Source organism: Periplaneta americana, chromosome 10 (genome assembly GCF_040183065.1).
Source record: "Periplaneta americana isolate PAMFEO1 chromosome 10, P.americana_PAMFEO1_priV1, whole genome shotgun sequence".
Taxonomy (NCBI): domain Eukaryota; kingdom Metazoa; phylum Arthropoda; class Insecta; order Blattodea; family Blattidae; genus Periplaneta; species Periplaneta americana.
The window spans coordinates 162316376-162344314 of NC_091126.1; the positions used below are offsets into that span (position 1 = coordinate 162316376).

Sequence of the window (27939 nt, forward strand, 5' to 3'; positions counted from 1 at the left end):
CACTGAAACACATTGTAATGAGCGAATTAGTGCTGAAAATGAAGGCCTACTTAGGCCTACATGAACCTAGCAACTTCAACATACTACCAAACAATAAACACAGCACAAAACAGGCACAATTGGTAACATAAATGCTAGCACAAATGTAGCAATCTAAAACTCATTGTATTTGTTTAATATAAAGACTTTACCACAATTAATAACTGTGTAAACAATGGATATATTTAAAAAAAATGGATGAAAACTTCATACTTAATTGATATTTCGACAAGTTACACTACAACCCTCTTACATAAAATAGTATTAATATCGGTATTGTAATTATTGCAGTACTAGGACTTACCATTAAATTAAAAAAACGAATCCCGCCACTAGAACATAGAACTTTTAACGTATAGTGTTATTCATAAGCAACCTGTACAGCCATTATGTCAATGACTCCCATTTTGGGGCTTTAGCTACACACGCGCCATCTGTCGGCCATAGTATGAACTGTGCACAACTCTCTATTTACTTTACGTTCCAAACGTTTTACGACGAACTGTTCACAAGCACATACACGACACAATCACATTTGTGTGAACTTCATATATGTCCAATACAGCACTCACTTTGTCAAGTCAATGTATGTATTTAACCAAACTAAAGCAAAAACCATAATTACATGCCACAACTGATTCTGAAACACGCCGCTAGAGTGGCCATTTACATCAGTGTACAAGGACAACAAGACCAGCCCGGGCAGAGAAATTTCAAATTTAGAAGCGACTTTTTTTTCTGAATTCGTGTTGATATAAAAATCATAATATACACTACACACTTCTTCGAGATGCAATCACAGCAGCTGAACTTCGAAATTTCCACAGCACATTCACAGTTGCCAAATTTCATAAGTCGTCACTAAATACCCACCTCTCGACGGAACACTTAAAAATCATATACGTAATGCCTATGGACACGGAGTCCTCTTCATAATATACAATAATTCATTGATGTAAAGTCGCGGCATAATCATAAGCAATATCACATCAAAAATCATATTTCTAAACATTAGTTCTCTTACAGACGCGCCAAACATCACATTATCTACACACAACCGTATCATACTGTACATGCATTCGCTGTAAAATATAGTTCTCTTTGTATATTCTTTGTCATGGCAAAAAGCAGTATACAATAAATATCTAAGTCATTGTTACACATATATTTTGAAAAATAACATTGATTTTACTTTGTAAAGTCCACATTCTACTACAATAATATATATGCGAATTGATACATAGTAATGCATATACTTCCACTTTTAACCTCTTTGCCTTAACGGCATACGCATTTCAAAATACAAAAAGCGAACTCACGTAGCGTAATGTTAGAACATGCCACTTATGTTAAATGTTTTAATCATTGCTTTATAGCAGTTATTTTATTGCATATAAGTTATAACTTGACGAATAAGATCAGTTACATCCCGAGAGAAGTTTTAAATTTCCATGAATGAAGCAGTTTCGATAATCATCCATAACCTCTAGATCTGTATACAGACATAATTTAATAAATTTAGGATTATTTATTTAATCTTTCGGTAAACATTGCTTAGTTCCATACTATTTTAAATGCTGTACATACCGAACAAAATAAAGGGAAAAGTCGGGGGGAAATAATTTACTACTCTCTGAATAAGTTCCAATATAACGGTTTAATGCAAACTGCGATGGGCCGTACCTAAGAGATGGCGGAAGTGGTACTGGTATTCTCATGTATGAATTTTAGTATTGTGTGGTAATATGAAATGATCATCTTACATGTCCAAAGAAAATTACTTATCACAATGTTGTGTAAACAATATTTTGCAAAAAGGAATTCTAAAGTAGGATATTAATATTCAAGATATTGTTTTAAAAGTATGGAAGTGTGATATTTTTTCTCTAATGTTAGACGAGAGATTCTTCAGGAGGCGTAATTCTCATAACACAGTACCACATAAATTAGGATTGCTGGCTGAATGTCGTAAAATCTAACATAACGGTTTAATACAAAATTCAATGGACCTTCGACTTGGCAGAAGTGATCCTTGTAGACCTAATTTCACGAATTTTCCATTGCGTGATAAGATGAAATGTTCATTTTGCGTGTCCAAGGAAAGTTACTTATGGTGTTTAAACAAACTCTGAAATATAGGCCTATAACAATATTTTGCAAAAATAAATTCTAAATTAGGATATTAATATTCAGGATATTGCCTTGAGATTGAAAATAAGTGTAATAGTAGCCTACTGTTTCATTGACGTTTTAGACAAGAGATTCTTCTGAAGCAGTAACACCCATAATAACTCATAGCAAAACATAAAATTAGAATAACTGAAAGAGAATTTACTGCACTGTGAAATGTCATAACATCTAAGACAGCGGTTTAATGCAAAATGCAATGGATCTTAATTACGAAACGGCAGAGGTGATACCACAGTCTAGTATATAGTCACGAAGGTCAATACGTATGGAATATGCATCCATAGATAGTTGCTAACCACTAGGATCGCTATTGTCGCCTCATCACAGACAATGCGAAATAGTACCGGCACAGTCAATTGTTCCTAGTACCCTCAACAACTCAAGCTTCGTGACTGTATATACTAGACTGGTGATACTCTGATAGGCCCTATTTTCCATTGTGTGGTAAGATGAAATGATAATTTTGCGAGTCGAAAGAAAATTATTTATGACAATGATGTTTAAAGAAACTATGAAATAGAGAACATTTTTTTCAAAAAGAAATTCTAAAGTAGGGTATTAATCAAAGACGTTATAATAGTATACTAGACTCACACAGAGCGCTGATGTGCTGTCCAAAATTGAAACCAGTCTGCGCATGTTTACGCCGCCATGCTGCTGGTAGAAATAGAGCGGTAAACACGATTGTCATACTTGTCCTTTGTTTTGTCTCGGGTGTTTTTAGTGAATAGTGTGAAAGTAATGGCAATATAATTTTGAAAGATGATATATTATCGCCGCGGACTCATGCTTAACATGTCGGCATCATACAATAACGTGCGGTGTGGTTTAAAAAAATAATTTTGCCGACCGATTGTTGCTCTGAAGGTTTCACTCTAAGCGTCACGTTGTCACGTCTACTTTCTCGATAAGAATAAGCACTAGTTTGTTATATTATTAAATGGCTATTATTATTATTATTATTATTATTATTATTATTATTATTATTATTATTATTTCATATACGAGTACATTGGCTTTCTTAACTCTTAATAATAACTCTTTAATAATAATTTTTAATCACATACCTTAATGTTCGTCCTCAGCACAAGACATTGCAACCTCGGGTTAAGTCTACGTGGATTAGACAAGTAAGTTCATTTAATAATAATTGAAGCAGCTTATTGGTTGCATTATTGAAATTGAGGCGAGTGATTGGAGCGGCGACACAAGAAATTGAAAACAATAATACAATTAAATTTCAAAGACCTGCCGAACGCATGAGGCCGCTCAAAGACCTGCCGAATGTTAACCATGAGAGCGCGGCGATAATACCATTCCTGTTTAATTTTCCAAGCTATTTGCAAAAGGTATGATATAATATTATCTCTGTTGTTACAATATCAATATCATTAAAAATCAATCAGTAGTTTACGACAATAAAGAATACTTAATTGTTAGTACAGGTATATCAGATTGTAGAGAAATCCCACTGAGTGAATTATTTAGACTTACACATCAGATGTTAAAACATTAGTGGAAAGATAACTTTTTGTTTTTATTATGTAAATGCATTTATTTGCAAGATAATAAACTTTCATTCAAGATCCATATATGCATAAATAAATATACAGATAATAAATAAATAAATAGCTATAATAGCTAAGCCTCCTTTGTGAATTTATGATTCAGAGTTCACCTATAAATAACTCTTTTACATTTTGCCGGATATATTTTATTAACAAAAGCAAGGAATAGCATCATATTGATATTGCATATGTGCATAAAAATTATGTACCATCACTCCGCAAGCAATGATAATATATCTATTTTATTTATTTAAAATAAAAATACAATATGTAAAAAATCCACACATAAAAAGTATGTGGTTTTTTTTATCTTGCATAAAGCGATTGTTTAGTTTTTAGGTCTTCACGTTACCTATTGTTTGCAATGTATTAGGTACCGATACTTTTTATAATTGATAGCATTCCCTTTATTAATTGAAGAATGAATTCAATGTAATTTGGCTACCTTCGCACATTATATTTTGCGTGGTTACTTACGTCCTGTGGTCTAAAAGTACCGGTAATATAATTTATTTTTGATTCTCTAAAACTTAACAAGTCTATACTGATTATCGCATATTTATTTCACTTAGGAATTTGATTATAACAAGAACTTGTGTAATCAAGGTGCATATATTTATGTCTTGTGATCTAAGAGTTAATATGTTAATATAATTTTAGATTCTCTGAAACCTAACAATTTGCTGATTATCGTAAAATTATACAATCTATAACGTGTATTGTGTAGGCCTATTTATGGATGTATCAGTATGTTTTCTATAAATTGCTGCATACGTATTTTCTTTTCTTTAATGTTCTAACACATATCAATGAAACTTTGAATATGTTTATTTCGTCCTAATTTTACGTTAAACGTCGAAAATGGCCATAATATGTCAATTTTAGATCATCACAGCGTTAAATTGCGTGAATTACGCACTGCTATTATTTGTCTGCTCTCCAACAATATGGCGGCAAGCGCAGCGTTCAATTTGCCCCGGTTTCCTCGTTTCGCGCAGCCGAGACTGTAGGGGCTTGGTATTAATATTCAGGATATTATCTTAAGACTGGAAATATGCGAAATTGTTTTTACTAATGTTGACCAAGAGATTCTTCAGAAGACGTAACTCTCATTATACCTCATAACAAAGCATAAATTAGGGTACATAATTAAACAAGATTTAGTACTGTTTGAAATGCATTAAAATCTATGATAACTGTTTAATGTAAAATGCAATAGCCCATAACTACGAATTGACGGATGTGATATTGATAGGCCTAATCTCATGAATTTTCCATTGCGTGGTAAAATGAAATCGTATTGCGTGTCCAAAGAAAATAAATTTTCACAATGGTATTTTAACAAACTGTGAAATCTATAACAGTATGTTTCAAAATAAATTCAAAAGTAGAATATTAATATTCAGGATATTACCGGTATTTTAAGATTGGATGTAGGGCCTACGTACCGGTAAGTGATTTTTTTTTTATTAAAGTTGGCCAAGATATTCTTCAGAAGGCATAACTCAAATAACATCTCGTAAAAAAAACCTGAATTATACCGAAGTTTGTGCTTGAAATTTAGTTTGGAGTATCTTTCCATCAAAGCAGTAAGGCATATGTAGGTAGGCCTATTTACGTCTACAAGAATGCAATATGAACACACGCGTAAATATGCGATGGTGGTACACAGTTATAGGCCTATCCTTTCGATAAGGATTGAGCTTTTTTATACGTAATAAGGCAAATTTGTTTTAAAAATGTACAGTATATCTCAAACAAGCCCTTTTGCTGCATAACATCGTCAGTTGTCTCACCACTCGGACTGAAGTCGGAACCCTGGAACGTTTTGTCATACTTCAGGACAACATGGCTGGGGAAGTGATGTTCTCAAAGTACGGTACCGGTACTTTAATTTTCGTTGCTTTTAATCATTACCGGTATGTCATTACTCCATAAGTATCAAAACATTTTCCTGATCGCTGAATAAACTCAATAACAGAAGGTGTTAAAGTTAATTTCCTCCCCCACATGACATTCAAGTAGCTGATTAATACAATGATAGGAGAGAAAAAATAAATTAAGAAAAATAGTATAGTGTTTCTTATATTTATAGTTAATTCTTACAGATGACGATATTTACATCCAGCTGCATAAAGTATAGTATGCGTATTCACACGAAAATTACTTACAAACACTATGAATGCTGTAATCTTTCGTTTCGACGTCCGCTAAGGTACAAAAGAATGCAACAGAGGGTCTTCCCAATAAAAGCTTTTGGAATCCTTCCACAAGAGCATAGGCGTACTGGTCAGAAAACAGTTCTTTGGTTTTTATGATTTTTGGAAAATATAATAGGAAATATTGGGTAAATAATTTACTTCAACTAAATGAAATTGAATGTTTCACATTATGACGCGATACTGGTATTTTTTTTTTCGAGTATTATGAAATGACGTAAAATTACATAGCCTACAGTATATAGTAGAAATTGGCTGAGTCACTCGCTAAGAAGAAACTACCTACTGAAAGATACATTGGAAAGAACGGTGAAAGGGGAAAAAAGTTGGAGGCAGAAGAAGACAATGTAAGACAGTGGCGGCTCGCAACCTGAAAAGTTGGTGAAGCTCTTTTATTGAGGGACATGATATACGACTTACCTATTTTTGTAGATTAAATTGATTCGTCTGTCTCTACGAATGGAGAATTTGTCAATGATGTCGTCATGCAAATGGCTGCTTCTCAATCAGATCATGTAGCAAGTCCTTGTGAATGGAGATGCACGCCAATGATGTTAATTTCCCTTGTGCCATTGAATTGCGAAGACTTGTCTTTATGCGGTTGAGTGCAGTAAAACTTCGCTCCACTGAAACGCTTTGTTGACGGTATTGTCACAATAAGGGAAAAGAGCCTATAGGTTTCTTCAATACGTCTTTGTTTTCTCTTACACGTTTTAGTGCATGTATCAGAGGAAATGTTCTGGCACTCATGATCTGCATAAAGAAGTTCTAGTTCTGTTTTCAAACGACTTACTTTTAACAAATTTGGGAAAGTCTTTTGTAGAATGGCAAGAGCATTAGAAGGAAAAATATTCGAATACTGAAGAAATTTTGAAGTATTGGCAAAAGAGCAAAACTGAAGCTCTTCAATGTCTAGATATCTTGTGTTAACTTGCATAAAAATGACGTCACATATTTCAAAAATAAGTGTGTGTACTTCTGAAAAAGTTCACCTTCTGACAGCTTAACATATTTCCGCCCTGAAAATTCACCGCTTTCTTTAGCTTAAAAAAAAAACTGACAGAAACTTAATCTGTTTTCACAAAATCCATCCGAGTTCCATGCCGATTTTTTTTATTCCAACTAACAAACAGGGCCAACAAAACAATTTTTCCAAATAAGAACTACCGCACAGCCACTGATATTAACTGTACCACGCACGTTTAAAATGTTTGGTGTAAAATCTCGCACCTTTCCTTTTCAGCTTTTTTGCCGATATATTAATAACAAGTGTTGGTTTCCCCGTTAACAGTTCTTTTTATTTTAGTCGGTTATTTAACGACGCTGTATCAACTACGACGTTATTTAGCGTCGATAAGATTGGTGATAGCGAGATGAGGCCGACGATTCTCCACAGATTATCTGACATTCACCTTACAGTTCTGGAAAACCTCGAAAACACCCAACCAGGTAATCAGCCCAAGCGGGGATAGAACCTGCGCCCGAGCGCAACTTCAGACCGGCAGGAAAGCACCTCAACCGACTGAGCCACGCCGGTGGTTTCCCAGTAACAATAAATCTCTTTCATCACCTTCAGTCCATCGGGAAAATAGTGTTTGTAACACGCTACACACTATATCGTTTATAGGATACATTCCTCGTTGATAATAAAAATATTTGAGTCATCACTTTTAAAAACAATTATAAAACTATCACTAAAATAAATAACTGCTTAGTTAACTTAATCTTCTAATATATCGTTTTAGCAACAAGACATAACACAGTCACTATATTCACACGTCTCACAAACTGAAATTAACAGATACAAAGAAGTGTGAACGCTGTAAAAGACAAGGAATTTTATCTCATTGTATTCGTGTGCCGTTATTTTCCTTTCAAAAGAGCCAAGCCAGGAGGCTATAAGAATGTTTGCAGCTACAAGAGAAATGTTTTGTCAGCGATTCAAGTACCTTCGCAAACAGGCTCTATAGAAATATTACAAGGGTTCGTTGCCATGGTTACCCGTAAACTAATCCGCAAATTGAGAAGCTCTACCTCTGAAAGAGGGATATAGCTGCAATTGTCACCCTTTCCCACTCTGCGCCAACCAGTAGTGACAATGGGACTAGTGTTCCATAATGCAGAATACCTAAGTGCAGAACATATCTCAAAGCAGAACGTAAAAGACAAAAATGAAGTGAAATAAAATAAAATATTAAAATACTTGTAAATAAGTGAAGTTGCGCTTAGTAAACAGGTGAAGCGCTGCTTCACGAGCTTCACCCGAAAAACCATCCCTGATGTAAGATGATAGACATTAAGATATATGGATCGTGTGTGGAAACTAAGAGGAAGGCGGAAAATAGGGAAGATTGGAGAATGCTGGGTTTGCAGTGAAATACCTGTCCTTGGGCAGTATATATATATATATATATATATATATATATAATCGCGTATTTCATAGTCTTTCGAAGTCATAAATATCCTAACCCCTTCTTGATGCTAAACGGACACATAATAAAATACGTATATATAAATTTCAATCATAAGACACATTTGTTTTGCAAATGTTTATTTGCTATATGAATATGGAATATATTAACGTTTTCGCCTTATTGGGCATCATCAGATATAATAAAATATGTAATCTGAACCTTGATCAAATTGAGCAAATAACAAATGAGCAATGTATTATACATGGTGTTGGATCCTCATGAGCTTTATGTATAAAAGTATAAATAAAGGATAATTAATTTCACCGTGATGCAAGCTTTTGAGATTGAAATTGAAATTGATTGTGTATACATATAACTCATGTTACAGTATGAATACAAATTAATCAATTGGAATTATACGATTTATCAATGATGTTAAAATATTATGAACAAAATGAATGAAATGAATATATTAACTTAAAAATTAATTAAAATTCACATTGTATACTACATGTATAATTACAACCAATCGACAACATAAGATCCATCAGTCACAACACAACATCAATATTGTATATAGTACCTTAAGACATTCTTCGAACAATGTGAATTTTAATTAATTTTTAAGTTAATATATTCATTTTATTCATTTTGTTCATAACATTTTAACATCATTGATAAATCCTATAATTCCAATTGATTAATTTGTATTCATACTGTAACATGAGTTATATGTATACACAATCAATTTCAATTTCAATCTCAAAAGCTTGCATCACGGTGAAATTAATTATCCTTTATTTATACTTTTATACATAAAGCTCATGAGGATCCAACACCATGTATAATACATTGCTCATTTGTTATTTGCTCAATTTGATCAAGGTTCAGATTACATATTTTATTATATCTCATGATGCCCAATAAGGCGAAAACGTTAATATATTCCATATTCATATAGCAAATAAACATTTGCAAAACAGACGTGTCTTATGATTGAAATTTATATATACTTATTTTATTATATTACTAGGCATATCTGAAAATATAAAAATGAATTGTAAATTAAACGGACACATGGCGTACCACGGGGTTGCCAGGTTCCTTCTGAGTGAAATGGAAATATCAGAGAAGCTAACTTAAGAAATTATCAAGATTTTATCATATGATTTCTAATCTAAGTTTTTTTAAGGGTGTGTAAATATCAGAAGCTGATTTCCCAACCCTATGAAGTGCGATTTTCGTAATTTTAGATTAGATTAGATTTTTATTAGCCGATAGAATTACAAGCATTCATGACATCAGTACACAAGGAAAATAACATAACGTACAATATAATACAAATAAACTTAATTCTAAATAAGCTTAACAAATTAATATTAATGAAATGCTAAAAGAAAACATTCTTAAATATATAGACTAAGCTCGACCTTCATTCTCCACTGTTCCATCCAGTCTCTTGTCTGTTAAATTTTCCCTATCTTGTCTTCAGCTCTGAGTTACCGTACTTGGAACATAAAATCAAGGGCAATATCAAGGAGAGAACGTTAACTACTAAAATTTTAAATTTAGATATCCATTTGTGCAAAATGGCATATGTGTTAATAAAATGTTCTTTAAGTTACCTCTTTTTTAAATTTTCTTATATTAAGTTCTTTGACTTTTTTTTTTTTGTGGAAATTTACTATATAAATTGGTGCCTCTGTGTGATATGCTGTTAAGACTTCTGGTAAGCCTGTTGTAATTCAAATGTATGTTTTGGGATGTTCTGGTGTTATACTCATGATAGGTTGAATTTGTTTTAAAGGAATCTATTATTTGATGACTAAGGCATACTTTTTCTGGAATATATACGCAGGGTACAGTCAAGATTTTTAGTTCTCTGAAAAGTTTTATACTTTCAGTCCGAATAGGAACTTGTTTAATGATTTTAAGTTTTCTTTTCTGCAATTTGAGGACTTGTGTCACTTTTGGTGAAGATTGCCAAGTAATAATGACATATGATATTGAATGAACATATCCAAAATAGACTGATATTAAAAGTTCCATGGGTGATATTTTCGCAAGGACTCTAAAAGCATAACGTGACTCAACTTCTCAGTTAGATGTTATATATGCTTTTCCCATGTCAGAGTGGAATCTATCCATATACCTAAAAATTTAGTGCATTCTACTTCCTTAATTATGGTATTAGTAAGTACTATGTGAATCTGGTCAGATGGATAGTGATTAAATGATATATAGACAGTTTTATTTACGTTTAACTTAAGCTTATTATTTGCTAGCCATTGTTCTAGTTTTGTTGATATTGCATTAATTTTTATTTGCAAGTTCTCTTTCCTATTATGTTTGTGTCATCTGCAAATAAGACAGTTTTTCCTTCAGTTATATTTAACAGGAGATCATTTATGTATAGAAGAAATAAGATTGGACAAAAAATTGAACCTTGCGGGACACCATGGGGCATAGGAACGGATTTTGGTTTTACTGAGCCAATTTGTACAACATGTTCACTATTGCTTAAATACAGTACAAACCGGCCACCGGCGTGGCTCAGTCGGTTAAGGCGCTTGCCTGCCGGTCTGAAGTTGCGTTCGGGTGCGGGTTCGATCCCCGCTTGGGCTGATTACCTGGTTGGGTTTTTTCCGAGGTTTTCCCCAAACTGTAATGTGAATACAAGGTAATCTATAGAGAATCCTCGGCCTCATATCGCCAAATATCATCTCGCCATCACCAATTTCATCGACGCTAAATAACCTAGTAGTTGATACAGCGTCGTTAAATAACCAACTAAAAAAAACGATACAAACCAGTTCCCTGCTAATCCACTTATGCCAAATTGATGTAATTTCAAGATTAGCATTTCGTGATTAACCATGTCAATTGCTTTGCTAAGGCCAGAAAAAGTCCAACGGTTTGTTCTTTATTGTCTTTAGCATTGAGGATTGGTTCCATAAACGATATTATAGCATTAGCAGTGCTGTCATGGAGGCCATATGTGGCCATACATTGTATGGGAATCTACAATTTTTTAAATTAATTGTATGAGGAAAAGAACATTTTGTCTGAATGGAGTCATATGGCATATGGGTGCCTAAGTTTTGTACAGATCTTAGATCATCTCTTGCTGTTCCTAATGTATTTTGTTTGATGTTTGATGCAGCCGTCACAAGTGAAGAAATCCATCCAGCAGCCATCTCAAGTGAAAAAATTCATCCAGGAACCGTCACAAGTGAAGAAATCCATCCAGCAGCTGTCACAAGTGAAGAAATCCGCTCAGAAGCCGTCACAAGTGAAGAAATCCGTTCAATAGCCATCACAGGTAAACGATGTTTAGACCTACCAGCTACGCCTCTTGAATCAGCCATAACTCCAGAGATCGACAATCAAGTGACGTTGCATCTACATACAACTGGTGAAACATCAGAGATCACTCGCACCTCTAGTAGAAACGCGAAGAACAGTGGCGGCTCGTGAACTTGTGGATTGGGAGAGCTGCAGTAGATTTTGGTACATACAAATTTCACTTCTTGATAACATTACTAATAAGTATCGGACAAAAATAAATGCACTACATATCGAAAAACCAAAACTTTCTGACTTAGTTGGGAGATGTCTGTGGCATCATTTGCTAATCGCTAAAAGAAAAAAAAACTAATACCATCGATTTCAGTCTGAATTTCAGATCGGCAGACACTCAACTTGCAATCTACCAGTTCATTCTGAATTGTCTTAGAATTACCTTTAAGCAGTGGCATGTTCCAAATGATATTTGAGAGGCTCGTTTAGATTTTATTTATTTTATTGGGCTATTTTACGATGCTGTATCAACATCTAGGTTATTTAGCGTCTGAATGATATGAAGGTGATAATGCTGGTGAAATGAATCCGGGGTCCAGCACCGAAAGTTACCCAGCAATTGCTCGTATTGGGTTGAGGGAAAACCCCGGAAAAAACCTCAACCAGGTAATTTGCCCCAACCGGGATTCGAACCCGGACCACCTGGTTTTGCAGCCAGATGCGCTGACCATTACTCCACAGGTGTGGACTCGTTTATATTACTCACGAACTGTAGCAACCCACGAAATACACCAGAGTCCTTGGAATCATTTTTTCATCATGTCCCCTAAGGGGAAGTTCATATTGGCCACAGAATTTGATACAATCAATAGTTTTGAAAATAATTTCACGATTTTTTCTTACCTCTTGATTATGTTTGAGAATGTTTGTTCTGTTCGTTTCACTTAATTGCGCAGCAATATTAGTTTTGCCTAACATAGCCAATGAAACAACATTTTTCAGGTGAGATTGCGAAGATTCGTGCTTTTTAATTTTTAGGGGCAAATGTCCTAAATCTGTCACACCACTCCTAGTCCATGCAGTATCACCACCGAAGAGGAGGCAACCACAAATGCTCAGCGTAAATTTCATTGTTATACTTCCTTACATATATGCACTATTTCAGCTGGATGAAGCTTGAGTAAGATTTAAGTCGGGTAACGAATGACCCTTTAATTTCAGTTCATTACATCAATTTTCTCCGCAGGGGAAAGTTGAGAAAAATAACAAAACACCAAGAGAAGTTATTCTGACACGAGAGAAGGAGAGGGGGCTCGACATGTGGCAGCAACAATGGTCCAATTCGACGAAAGGAAGGATAAGCAAAGCCTTTTTTCCCTCAGTCAAGAGGAGGTTGAGCCGAAAAGTGCCCATTTCCCCAGAATTCACAGCAATGACAACAGGACACGGAAAGCTGAGGGCATATCTCCACAGATTTAGAATAATAGAGTCTCCCATATGCCCATGTGGACAGCAGGAACAAACAGTCAATCACGTAATATTTGATTGTAACATAGTGAACAGACAAAGGAACGATATGATAAGAAAAATCCAAGAAGCAGGAGGCAAGTGGCCAACAACGTGCGAAGCACTGGCCTCCAACTACCTTAAAATATTTTCGACCTTCGTCCGCGATATATACTTCACAATTCTGTGAAACATTAAACTTGACAGTGAAACTGCAAAACTTGTAAATAGGATAGTGAAAGCGAAGTCTTGATAATATTTAATTATAATTTAGTGTGTTTCTATTCTTATGTGGGGTTTGGTAATTTGTAAATATATTTTAAGATGATTATATTCTAATTGCATGTGTAATGTGTAATTTGTAAAACTGATACTGTGGAACTATGTCCATGTCCTTAATGTCTTTTGATCTATCTGCGTAACTTACTGGTATATTATCTTTATCCTTTTGTGGGTTTATTGCTTATTGAATTGAAATCTAGGATAGTGAAAGTGAAGTCTTGATAATTTTTAAATATAATTTAGTGTGTTTCTATTCTTATGTGGGGTTTGGTAATTTGTAAATATATTTTAAGACATATTCTAATTGTATGTGTAATTTGTAAAACTGTTACTGTGGAACTATGTCCATGTCCTTAATGTCTCTTGATCTATCTATGTAACTTACTGATATATTATCTTTATCCTTTTGTGTGTTTATTGCTTATTGAATTGAAATCTGTAACTAGGAAAATGTAGGAGTGATATATACTTAAATTCTTGCTGCTGATGTAATTTAAAATTGTAACTAGGGAAACACAGGGTCTTATAATCTTCAATTAATAATGCTAATGTAATTTGAAAGTTTGTAAGTAGGAAGGTGCAAGAATTTAGAATTTGGAATGGTACTTAACTATAATTTATTCTCATCGCATATCTTATCACACAGATATTTATTGATTACGCAACTGGCAAATTTGCAATCTTAAAAATGTAATTATCTAGAAATGTCAAAACATGTAATATTACCTATGTAATGGGGCATGTTGAAATATATACTGTAAAAAAAAAAAAAAAAAAAACACACACACACAGACAGACAGACAGACAGACAGACACACACACACACACACACACAAAAACACACACACACACACAAAAACACACACACACAAAAACACACACACACACACACAAACACACACACACACAAAAACACACACACACACACACAAAAACACACATACACACACACAAAAACACACACACACACACACAAAAACACACACACGTTTGCACATTTGCACTGGTTAAGTTATGGTACTAAAACGTCACACCAAAGCAACACTCAGACATACTGATGATCAACAATTTTCTAAAACTGAAAAAGAAGCCTCTTTCGTATTTTACGTGCTATATCAAAAGGATTATACTCGTGCAATCATTTTGAGTTAAGGCAAATATTAGGTTCTGCTGGAGACTGGATATATATGTAATAATAATGCAAAACAGAATATTAATTTCGCTATATTAACACGATACGATTCTACAACAATAATTATGTGAAGAGAAAATAACAATTTTGTCATTAAGTTTCAAGGGAAAGAGAATCCATTTGACGTAGCATTACAATAGCGGTGTGGGAGGAGAGGAAAGATCTTCCCTTGTCGCCTGGCTCTGCAAGCCACTGCATCGAAATATGGGTTTTAAACAGCGGCAGTTTCCCTTTGCTTCCCTTTACCTCTCTACCCCCTGACCAAGCAGGACACACTCTCTATGAGCTGACCACCCTGCAGATCCCAGGACGACTTTGAATGCAGTGTCAATTCCAATACAGTCGACGCACAAAAAGATTTGCATAAGATAATAGTACACATTCCTGGCCAGATGAAATATAAAGCAATTTACCAATAAAAGCTGTAACAATTCTTCTACAAATTAAAACAATTATTATTATTATTTTCCTGCCAAAGCAGGGAGTGCTGCAGCTGCGATGCTCTTATGGACGAGCCGCCCCTGGGTTGAATTTGTTTTAAAGGAATCTATGTTTTCATGACTAAAGCATACTATTTCTAGAATATATACGCAGGGTACAGTTAAGATTTTTACTTCTCTGAAAATTTTTATACTTTCAGTCCGAATAGGAACTTGTTTAATGATTTTAAGTTTTCTTTTCTGCAATTTGAGGATTTGTGTCACTTTTGGTGAAGATTCCCAAGTAATAATGACATATGATAATATTGAATGAATATATCCAAAATAGACTGATATAACATTCTACTTCCTTAATTATGGTATTAGTAAGTACTATGTGAATCTGGTCAGATGGATAGTGATTAAATGATATATAGACAGTTTTATTTACGTTTAACTTAAGCTTATTATTTGCTAGCCATTGTTCTAGTTTTGTTGATATTGCATTAATTTGTATTTGCAAGTTCTCTTTCCTATTATATTTGCGTCATCTGCAAATAAGACAGATTTTCATTCAGTTATATTTAACAGGAGATCATTTATGTATAGAAGAAATAAGATTGGACAAAGAATTGAAACTTGTGGGACACCATGGGGCATAGGAACGGATTTTGGTTTTACTGAGCCAATTTGTACATGTTCACTATTGCTTAAATATGATACAAACCTGTTCCCTGCTAATCCCCTTATGCCAAATTGATGTAATTTCAAGATTAGAATTTCGTGATTAACCATGTCAATTGCTTTGCTTAGGCCAGAAAAAGTCCAACGGTTTGTTCTTTATTGTCTTTAGTATTGAGGATTGGTTCCATAAACGATATTATAGCAATAGCATTGCTGTCATGGAGGCCATATGTGGCCATACATCGTATGGGAACCTACAATTATTTTAATTAATTGTATGGGGAAAAGAACATTTTGTCTGAATGGAGTCATATGGCATATTGGTGCCTAAGTTTTGTACAGATCTTAGATCATCTCTTGCTGTTCCTAATGTATTTTGTTTGATGTTTGATGCAGCAGTCACAAGTGAAGAACTCCATCCAGCATCCATCTCAAGTGAAAAAATTCATCCAGGAACCGTCTCAAGTGAAGAAATCCATCCAGCAGCTGTCACAAGTGAAGAAATCCGCTCAGAAGCCGTCACAAGTGAAGAAATCCGTTCAATAGCCATCACAGGTAAATGATGTTTAGACCTACTAGCTACGCCTCTTGAATCAGCCATAACTCCAGAGATCGACTATCAAGTGACGTTGCATCTACATACAACTGGGGAAACATCAGAGATCACTCGCACCTCTAGTAGAAACGCGAAGAACAGTGGCGGCTCGTGAACTTGTGGATTGGGAGAGCTGCAGTAGATTTTGGTACATACAAATTTCACTTCTTGTTACCATTACTAATAAGTATAGGACAAAAATAAATGCACTACATATCGAAAAACCAAAACTTTCTGACTTAGTTGGGAGATGTCTGTGGCATCATTTGCTAATCACTAAAAGAAAAAAAAACTAATACCATTGATTTCAGTCTGAATTTCAGATCGGCAGACACTCAACTTGCAATCTACCAGTTCATTCTGAATTGTCTTAGAATTACCTTTAAGCAGTGGCATGTTCCAAATGATATTTGAGAGGCTCGTTTAGATTTTATTTATTTTATTGGGTTATTTTACGACGCTGTATCAACATCTAGGTTATTTAGCGTCTGAATGATATGAAGGTGATAATGCCGGTGAAATGAATCCGGGGTCCAGCACCGAAAGTTACCCAGCATTTGCTCGTATTGGGTTGAGGGAAAACCCCAGAAAGAACCTCAACCAGGTAACTTGCCAAAACCAGGATTCGAACCCGGGCCACCTGGTTTCGCAGCCAGATGCACTGACCGTTACTCCACATGTGTGGACTCGTTTAGATTACTCACGAACTGTAGCAACCCACGAAATACACCAGAGTCCTTGGAATCATTTTTTCATGATGTTCCCTAAGGGGAAGTTCATATTGGCCACAGAATTTGACACAATCAATATTTTTAAAAATAATTTCACGGTTTTTTCTCACCTCTTGATTATGTTTGAGAATGTTTGTTCTGTTCGTTTCACTTAATTGCGCAGCAATATTAGTTTTGCTTAACATAGCCAATGAAACAAAATTTTTCAGGTGAGATTGCGAAGATTCGTGCTTTTTAATTTTTAGGGGCAAATGTCCTAAATCTGTCACACCATTCCTAGTCTATGCAGTATCACCACCGAAGAGGAGGCAACCACAAATGCTCAGCGTAAATTTCATAGTTATACTTCCTTACATATATGCACTATTTCGGCTGGATGAAGCTTGAGTAAGATTTAAGTCGGGTAACGAATGACCCTTTAATTTCACTTCGTTACATCAATTTTCTCCGCAAGGGAAAATTGAGAAAAATAAAATTAATATTCTGTAATTCACACACACACACTCATATTTGCACATTTGCACTGGTTAAGTTACGGTACTAAAACGTCACACCAAAGCAACACTCAGACATACTGATGGTCAACAATTTTCTAAAACTTAAAATGGAGTCTCTTTCGTATTTTACGTGCTATATCAAAAGGATTATACTCGTGCAATCATTTTGAGTTAAGGCAAATATTAGGTTCTGCTGGAGACTGGATATATACGTAATAATAATGCAAAAGAGAATATTAATTTCGTTATATTAACTCGATAAGATTCTACAACAATAATTATGTGAAGAGAAAATAAAAATTTTGTCATTAAGTTTCAAGGGAAAGAGAATCCATTTGACGTAGCATTACAATAGCGGTGTGGGAGGAGAGGAAAGATGTTCCCTTGTGGCCTGGCTCTGCAAGCCACTGCAGCGAAATATGGGTTTTAAACAGCGGCAGTTTCCCTCTGCTTCCCTTTACCTCTCTACCCCCTGACCATGCAAGACAGACTCTCTATGAGCTGTCCCACCCTGCAGATCCCAGGACGAGTTTGAATGCAGTGTCAATTCCAATACAGTCGACGCGCAAAAAGATTTGCATAAGATAATAGTACACTGCCCTTGACCATTTATGTTTCAGGTTACTCACAGTTGAAGAAAAGACAGGGAAAAGCAAAAAGAGAAGATACTAGATAGAACAGTGGAGACTGAAGATCAAGCTTGTCCTATAATATTAAATTGTTAAATTTATTTAGAATTAAGTTTAATTTTGTATTATATTGTATGTTATGTCATTTTTCTTGTGTACTGACGATGCCATGAATGCTTGTAATTCTATTCGGCTAATAAAGATCTAATCTAATCTAATCTAATCTAATCTAATCTAATCTAATCTAATCTAATCTAATCTAATCTAATCTAATCTAATCTAATCTAATCTAATCTAATCTAATCTAATTCCTGGCCAAATGAAATATAAAGCAATTTACCAATAAAAGCTGTAACAATTCTTCTACAAATTAAAACAAATATTATTATTATTATTTTCTTGCCAAAAGACGGAGTGCTGCAGCTCCGCAGATCTTATGGACGAGCCTCCCCTGGGTTGAATTTGTTTTAAAGGAATCTATGTTTTCATGACTAAAGCATACTATTTCTAGAATATATACGCAGGGTACAGTTACGATATTTACTTCTCTGAAAATTTTTATACTTTCAGTCCGAGTAGGAACTTGTTTAGTGATTTTAAGTTTTCTTTTCTGCAATTTGAGGACTTGTGTCACTTTTGGTGAAGATTCCCAAATAATAATGACATATGATAATATTGAATGAATATATCCAAAATAGACTGATATAACATTCTACTTCTTTAGTTATGGTATTAGTAAGTACTATGTGAATCTGGTCAGATGGATAGTGATTAAATGATATATAGACAGTTTTATTTACGTTTAATTAAACTTATTATTTGCTAGCCATTGTTCTAGTTTTGTTGATATTGCATTAATTTTTATTTGCAAGTTCTCTTTCTTGTTATGTTTGTGTCATCTGCAAATAAGACAGTTTTTCCTTCAGTTATATTTAACAGGAGATCATTTATGTATAGAAGAAATAAGATTTTACAAAGAATTGAACCTCAAGGGACACCATGGGGCATAGGAACGGATTTTGTACAACATGTTCACTATTGCTTAAATACGATACGATACAAATCAGTTCCCTGCTAATCCCCTTATGCCAAATTGATGTAATTTCAAGATTGGTATATCGTGATTAACCTTGTCAATTGCTTTGCTAAGGTCCAGGAAAAGTCCAACGGTTTGTTCTTTATTGTCTTTAGCATTGAGGATTGGTTCCATAAACGATATCATAGCAAAAGCAGTGCTGTCATGAAGGTCATACATTGCAATACATCTTATGGGAACCTACAATTTTTTTAATTAATCGTATGGGGAAAAAAAATTTTGTCTGAATGGAGTCATATGACATATGGGTGCCTAAGTTTTGTACAGATCTTAGATCATCTCTTGCTGTTCCTAATGTATTTTGTTTGATGTTTGATGCAGCAGTCACAAGTGAAGAAATCCATCCAGCAGCCATCTCAAGTGAAAAAATTCATCAAGGAACCGTCACAAGTGAAAAATCCATCTAGCAGCTGTCACAAGTGAAGAAATCCATCCAATAGCCATCACAGGTGAACGATGTTTAGACCTACCAGCTACGCCTTTTGAATCAGCCATATCTCCAGAGATCATCAATCAAGTGACGTTGCATCTACATACAACTGGGGAAACATCAGAGACCAGTCGCTCCTCTAGTAGAAATTTGAAGTAGCCAGCCCATTTGGGGGATTTTTTATGTCCAGGTTTACGCTCAAACTAATCCATATACAATGGTGTCCATAATTCTGGAAACTTTTTGCATTGATTCACAGATTTGTACAATTGAAAATGTTACTCGTGACTGATTCGTTAATTATGGGGTTATAATAATGGTATTATATGAAATCATGAATATTTTAACAATAAATAATCATTATTATGTGGGAAATTATGTTCTTGTCGTTTAAGTTCTAAATATTAATTTCAGGTTTCATTATAATTTCCCATTATTTATTGTAATAAAAACTGGTCCATTGTTGAGTTTAACATTATTTTTGATCAGTAGAAGCATTGTTAAGCACTGTTAGCATAAAATATGGACATTATTAATTTGTGTCTATCATTAGTCTGACTTAAGATTTCGTTAGGTGAACACCTGATTGCTTTACAACAAACTTTATTGATCATTTTATCACAATGGTTCCACGAAAGGATTTCCTTCGATCTTTCAATGCTAATCGACAAATCTGCCTCACATCTCTTGGAATTACTTTAGGCTTTCTATCAGTCCTAAGTGTTGTTTTACAAGATTTTGTGGATTTGTACTTCTGCCATACCTTCTAGACGCCATTACCAAGTTTTCTTGCAATTTCCTTGAATGTGTAGCCTTCTTCTCGAAGTGTGACTGCCCTAGAAGGTATTCAGTTCTTTCGTGGAACCATTGTGATAAAATGATCAATAAAGTTTGTTGTAAAGCAATCAGGTGTTCACCTAACGAAATCTTAAGTCAGACAAATGATAGAAACACACTAATAATGTCCACATTTTATGCTAACAGTGCTCAACAATGCTTCTACCGATCAACAACAATCTTAAAATCAACAATGGACTAGTTTTTATTGCAGTAAATAATGGAAAATTATAATGAAATCTGAAATTAATATTTAGATCTTAAACGACAAGAACATAATTTCCCACGCAGTAATGATTATTTATTGTTAAAATATTCAGGATTTAATATAATACCTTTATTATAACCCCATAATTAACGAATCAGTCACGATTAACATTTTCAATTGTACAAATCTGTGAATCAATGCAGATGTTATAATAATACATTACAAAAACAAAAAGTTTCCAGAATTATGGCCACCAGTGTAAATGTCCAAAGTCTATGGAATAAGGCACCCAACCTGGAACTGATAATTGCAAGTGAAAACCCGGATCTAATTTGTGTTAATGAGCATTGGCTAACTGCAACAGAGATCTCACTTCTTGTTCCTATCAAATTTCAATTAGGGAGTGCATATTGTCGCACAGGATTAAAAAACGGTGGTGTTTGTATTTTCATATAAAAGAATCTGAAATTCAAAGTAATAAATCTACAGGCTTACTGTATTGATAAAATATGTGAGGTTTGTGCGATCACATTGTGACCACAATATTACTCTAGTATCACTTTACCGTTCACCAAATGGAGATATGCCATTATTCTTTGAAAACATTGAGTCAAACCTAGCTGCCATTAGTAAATGTAATACTAAAATAATTATTGGTCCAGATTTAAACATTGATCTTACTCAATGAAGTAATGAAGCAGGATACTTCTCAAACTTGCTTAGGTCCTTAATTTGTATCCCACTAGCCTTAACCCAACTAGATATGAAGCATGTCTTGATTAGTTTTTTTACTGATATCCCACAAATGTACTGTGAAGTATCCCCCCACAACTTTTGCTTCTCTCATCACTCTGCATGTTAAGGTAGAAAAACAATTATCTCATGACAAGAATGAATACATACTACTACGTAACTTTAGTGACAGCAATTTTGTAAAATTTTGGGATATGGTAAGTTCCAGTGGCTGCTCGTGAACTTGTGGATTGGGAGAGCTGCAGTAGACTTTGGTACATACAAATTTCACTTCTTGATATCATTACTAATAAGTATAGGACAAAAATAAATGCACTACATATCGAAAAATCAAAACTTACTGACTTAGTTTGGAGATGTCTGTGGCATCATTTGCCATAATCGTTAAAAAAAAATACCATCGATTTCAGTCTGAATTTCAAATCGGCAGACATTCAACATGCAATCAACCAGTTCATCATGAATTGTTTTAGAATTACCTTTAAACAGTGGTATGTTCCAAATGATTTTTGGGAGACTCGTTTAGATTACCCACGAAATACACCAGAGTACTTCGACTCGTTATTTCATCATTTCCCCTAAAGGGAAGTTCATATTGGCCACAAAATTTGATAACGTCAATATTTTTTAAAATAATTTCACGATTTTTTTTTTCACTTCTTCGTTAGTTTTGAGAATGTTTGTTCTGTTCGCTTCACTTAATTGCACAGCAATATTAGTTTTTCCTAACATAGCCAATGAAACAACATTTTTCAGGGGAGACTGCGAAGATTCGTGCTTTTTAATTTTTAGGGGCAAATATCCTAAATCTGTCACACCACTCCGAGTCAATGCAGTATCACCACCGAAGAGGAGGCAACCACAAATGCTCAGCTTAAATTTCATTGTTATACTTCCTTACATATATGCACTATTTCGGCTGGATGAAGCTTGAGTAAGATTTAAGTCGGGTAACGAACGACCCTTTAATTTCACTTCGTTACATCAATTTTCTCCACAAGGGAAAGTTGAGAAAAATAAAATTAATATTCTGTAATTCACACATACACACTCATGTTTGCACATTTGCACTTGTTAAGTTACGGTACTAAAACGTCACACCAAAGCAACACTCAGACATACTGATGGTCACAATTTTCTAAAACTGAAAAAGAAGTCTCTTTCGTATTTTACGTGCTATATCAAAAGGATTCTACTCGTGCAATCATTTTGAGTTAAGGCAAATATTAGGTTCTGCTGGAGACTGGATATATACGTAATAATAATGCAAAAGAGAATATTAATTTCATTATATCAACTCGATAAGATTCTACAACAATAAGTATGTGAAGAGAAAATAAAAATTTTGTCATTAAGTTTCAAGGGAATAGAGAATCCATTTGACGTAACATTACATTAGCGTTGTGGGAGGTGAGGAAAGATCTTCCCTTGTCGCCTGGCTCTGCAAGCCACTGCAGCAAAATATGGGTTTTAAACAGCGGCAGTTTCCCTCTGCTTCCCTTCACCTCTCTACCCCCTGACCATGCAAGACAGACTCTCTATAAGCTGACCACCCTGCAGATCCCAGGACGAGTTTGAATGCAATGTCAATTCCAATACAGTCGACGCGCAAAAAGATTTGCATAAGATAACAGTACACATTCCTGGCCAGATGAAATATATTGCAATTTACCAGTAAAAGCTGTAACAATTCTTCTACAAATTAAAACAAATATTATTATTATTTTCCTGCCAAAGCAGGGAGTGCTGCAGCTCTTATGGACGAGCCCCCCTGGGTTGAATTTGTTGTAAAGGAATCTATGTTTTCATGACTAAAGCATACTATTTCTAGAATATATACGCACGGTACAGTTAAGATTTTTACTTCTCTGAAAATTTTTATACTTTCAGTCCGAATAGGAACTTGTTTAATGATTTTAAATTTTCTTTTCTGCAATTTGAGGACTTGTGTCACTTTTGGTGAAGATTCCCATGTAATATTGACATATGATAATATTGAATGAACATATCCAAAATAGACTGATATTACATTCTACTTCCTTAATTATGGTATTAGTAAGTACTATGTGAATCTGGTCAGATGGATAGTGATTAAATGATATGTAGTGTGTTTCAAAAATACGGGGCATAATTTCAGGTATGTATTTCCCACATGTAGACAATCAAAATAGTTCATTACAACATGTGTCCGGAAATGCTTCATTTCCGAGTTATGGCCTTCACAATATTGGAATTCACCGGAACGTTTTTCTTTCCTCAGGTCGTTGTCATTACAGAAGATGTTCAAAATGTCCACCTCCTGCTTGAATACAGACCTCACATCGATGTCTCATTGACCTGCGAACACGATCCCAAACTCCAGGAGTATTGCGTATGTCCTCAGAACATGCCACAATTCGATTCTGAAGGGATTCTAAATCAGGCACCGGAGACGAAGAAACCAATGATTTTAAATGGCCCAACAAGTAGAAATCGAGAGGGTTCAGATCAGGTGAGCATGGAGGCCAAGCAATTGGGCCACCTCTACCTATCCATCGATCAGGAAACCTTCGATCCAAGTATCGGTGAGCCGTACGACTGAAGTGTGCAGGAGCGCCGTCATGCAAGAAGTGAATGTGTTGACGATTGATCAGTGGAGTGTCTTCTAAAACATGAGGTATGGTGTTTTCCAGGAAGTTTGTGTACGCCTGCCCCGTAAGTCTGTTTACAAGTACATGGGGTCCAACTAATCGATCACCAACAATACTGGCCCACATGTTGAGGGAGAAATGCACCTGGTGATGAGATGGAACAGTTGCACGTGGGTTTTCATACGCCAATACTTGCTGATTGTGGAAATTTGTTATGCCATCTCGTGTGAACTGTGCTTCATCTGTAAATAATACTAAGGCGGGAAAGTTCGGATTTACACCACACTGCTGCAAGAACCACTGACAGAACCTAACTCGTGCAGGGTAATCTGCTGGTGACAGGGCCTGTACATTTTGCAAATGATAAGGGTACAATTGATACCCTTTCAACAGTCTCCAGACAGTCGATGAGGAACATTGACTTGCAACGCTACCCTTCGTGTGCTGATAGAAGGAGTCATGTTCACAGCCTCTAGAATCTCCTCCTGTACTTCTGGAGTTGTAGATGTTGGTCGTCCCCTTCCCAAACCAGGAGAGATAAGTTTTCCATACTCGCACAGACGGTAATGCAGACGTACAAATGTCTTCCGATCTGGACATTGTCGCTGTGGGTACCTCTCCTGGTACAAACAACGAGCCAGCGCAGCATTGCCGTCCGCCTTACCGTACGTGAATTGTAACTCTGCCAGCTCTTGATTTGAATACATGTCGCACAGTCTAACGCCTACACAACACTGAATGTAACCTTGGCCTCGGAATGAACTGTCAGAGTGCCCTCTTAATGTCTCCTTTGACGGCAACGACCTGCGGAAAGGAAAACTTTCCAGTGAATTTCAATGTTGTGAAGGCCATAACTCGGAAATAAAGCATTTCCGGACACATTTTGTAATGAACTATTTTGATTGCCTACATGTCGGAAATACATACGTGAAATTATGCCCCGTATTTTTGAAGCACCCTGTATAGACAGTTTTATTTACGTTTAACTTAAGCTTATTATTTGCTAGCCATTGTTCTAGTTTTGTTGATATTGCATTAATTTTTATTTGCAAGTTCTCTTTCTTGTTATGTTTGTGTCATCTGCAAATAAGACAGTTTTTCCTTCAGTTATATTTAACAGGAGATCATTTATGTATAGAAGAAATAAGATTGGACAAAGAATTGTACCTCGAGGGACACCATGGGGCATAGGAACGGATTTTGTGCAAGATGTTCACTATTGCTTAAATACAATACGATACGAACCAGTTCCCTGTTAATCCCCTTATGCCAAATTGATGTAATTTCAAGATTGGAATTTCGTGATTAACCATGTAAATTGCTTTGCTAAGGTCCAGAAAAATTCCAACGGTTTGTTCTTTATTGTCTTTAGCATTGAAGATTGGTCCCATAAACGATATTATAGCATTAGCAGTGCTGTCATGGAGGCCATACATGGCAATACACCGTATGGGAACCTACAATTTTTAAATTAATAGTATGGGGAAAAGAAAATTTTGTCTGTATGGAGCCATATGGCATATTGGTGCCTAAGTTTTGTACAGATCTTAGATCATCTCTTGCTGTTCCTAATGTATTTTGTTTGATGTTTGATGCAGCCGTCACAAGTGAAGAAATCCATCCAGCAGCCATCTCAAGTGAAAAAATTCATCCAGGAACCGTCACAAGTGAAGAAATCCATCCAGCAGCTGTCACAAGTGAAGAAATCCGTTCAATAGCCATCACAGGTGATTGATGTTCAGACCTACCTGCTACGCCTCTTGAATCAGCCATAACTCCAGAGATCGACTATCAAGTGACGTTGCATCTACATACAACTGGGGAAAAATCAGAGATCACTCGCACCTCTAGTAGAAACCCGAAGAAACCAGTTCATTTGGAGGATTTTTTATGTCCACGTTTACGCTCAAACTAATCCATATAAATGTTCAAAGTCTACGGAATAAGGCACCCAACCTGGAACTGATAAGTGCAAGTGAAAATCCGGATCTAATTTGTGTTAATGAGCATTGGCTAACTGCAACAGAGATCTCACTTCTTATTCCTATCAAATTTCAATTAGGGAGTGCATATTGTCGCACAGGATTAAAAAACGGTGGTGTTTGTATTTTCATATAAAAGAATCTGAAATTCAAAGTAACAAATTTACAGGCTTACTGTATTGATAAAATATGTGAGGTCTGTGCGATCACATTGTGACCACAATATTACTCTAGTATCACTTTACCGTTCACCAAATGGAGATATGCCATTATTCTTTGAAAAAATTGAGGCAATCCTAGCTGCCATTAGTAAATGTAATACTAAAATAATTATTGGTACAGATTTAAACATTGATCTTACTCAATGAAGTAATGAAGCAGGATACTTCTCACACTTGCTTGGGTCCTTAATTTGTATCCCACTAGCCTTAACTCAACAAGATATGAAGCATGTCTTGATTAGTTTTTTTACTGATATCCCACAAATGTAGTGTGAAGTATCCCCCCACAACTTTTGCTTCTCTGATCACTCTGATCTTATAATGCATGTTAAGGTAGAAAAACAATTATCTCATGACAAGAATGAATACATACTACTACGTAAACTTTAGTGACAGCAATTTTGTAAAATTTTTGGATGTGGTAAGTTCAATAAATTAATCATTTCGACAGAGGTTGACATATAATTTCTGAATTTTATAAATCACCTTCTAAATTGCTCCCCCCCCCCCCTGAATCTTGCGTACACTACTTTTAACACTTAAAAATATATGATTAAATGGCAAACTTACTATTGTTAATTATATAAGCACGTGTGGCTTACAGCTGTTTCGGTGTATACTGTACACCATCTTCAGAGCCTACTAGATCTCGGCGTCATCTCGACATCACTGCCTGTTGTACGGGTGCGTTTGTGTGTTGAAAAGTGGAGTCAAATAGTGTGTGTGTTCTGATATTGATCTGTGTTTTGAGAATTTGATTAGGGTGTGTTTTAGTGTGTCTGTATATTTCATATTGTTCTAGTGTGTTGAGTTTTTGGTTTTTGGGTTGTATATGTAGGATTTCCATGTCTGTATTTATGTTATTGTATGTATGGTTAGCATTAGTTATGTGTTCGGCATATGTAGATGCATTGTGTCCTCTGGTTATTGCTCAGATCGTTCCAAACACGCTACAAAGAACACATTAAAGCAATCAAAGAAAAGAAATCAAAGTTCGACAGCCCTTGACTTCAGGTGGCAGAGAATTCCAATGACAAGTAGCAACAGTGAAAGATGAGGAATATGTCCCTTGGCCCAATTATACCTCCAGGCACCAGATGCTCATTTTCATCGCCGCTTATGATTTGCATGAGCTACAGTGAGACTACATTTTCTCAGTCCCACACAGGAATTTTGTTTAACCATAGCTGCTTGATAACCAATGTTTAGCTTCAGATATGAGTTGCCCCAGAATATTAAAGTGCATAACAGGCAGAGCTCAATTTCCTATTAAGAAATATATCCATCTGCAGATATCTTGCATATTCCAATATGTGAAAATCTTTCGTCTTTCTCCTTTGTTCGTGAGTTTCAGAATGAGGATGAGTACATCAGGAAACAATTGCAAGGGGGGAAGAAAGGGATATGATAAATTGTGTTGTGAAATTTTAGAATTCTCATGATTTCTTTTGTGTAAACAATTTATTTACATAAAATTTATGTGAAAATAAAACAGTAAATAGTGAAAACATTCCAAA

General features: G+C 35.2%; 2 protein-coding genes across 7 annotated transcripts in view; one reads left to right on the forward strand and one right to left on the reverse strand.

Annotated features, from left to right (window-relative positions):
• The window catches only part of Nipped-B (Nipped-B cohesin loading factor), a 228697-nt gene extending 226073 nt beyond the window's left edge, over nt 1–2624 (reverse strand). For all 3 annotated transcript variants that reach the window (XM_069838332.1, XM_069838333.1, XM_069838331.1), the window contains exon 1: nt 344–2624. The gene's annotated coding sequence lies outside the window, so the exon portion shown is untranslated. The remainder of the gene's footprint in view (nt 1–343) is intronic.
• LOC138708123 (uncharacterized) lies at nt 1537–27914 on the forward strand. Of its 4 annotated transcripts, XM_069838337.1 has the most exons (5): nt 1537–1757; nt 11594–11752; nt 16210–16368; nt 19683–19810; nt 25818–25947. In XM_069838337.1, exons 1-4 carry the CDS (start codon nt 1730–1732, stop codon nt 19766–19768), a joined length of 432 nt encoding a protein of 143 aa, XP_069694438.1. In that variant the 5' UTR covers nt 1537–1729; the 3' UTR covers nt 19769–19810; nt 25818–25947. The 4 variants fall into 4 exon arrangements, 3 of the variants coding, with proteins under 3 accessions (XP_069694438.1, XP_069694436.1, XP_069694437.1); XM_069838335.1 differs by lacking the exon at nt 19683–19810 and having other exon boundaries at nt 25818–27914; XM_069838336.1 differs by lacking the exon at nt 25818–25947 and having other exon boundaries at nt 19683–23148.
• Nucleotides 27915–27939: the final 25 nt, after the last annotated feature.

What these genes read in the sequence shown, in the direction of transcription:
- LOC138708123 (XM_069838335.1), top strand. Translation starts at nt 1,730, where the DNA reads ATGGCGGAAGTGGTACTGGTATTCTCAT. An exon ending in AGTGGTACTGGTATTCTCAT is followed by an intron (nt 1,758 to 11,593) that starts GTATGAATTTTA and finishes TGTTTGATGCAG; the next exon opens with CCGTCACAAGTGAAGAAATC. An exon ending in CCGTTCAATAGCCATCACAG is followed by an intron (nt 16,369 to 25,817) that starts GTAAATGATGTT and finishes TGTTTGATGCAG; the next exon opens with CCGTCACAAGTGAAGAAATC.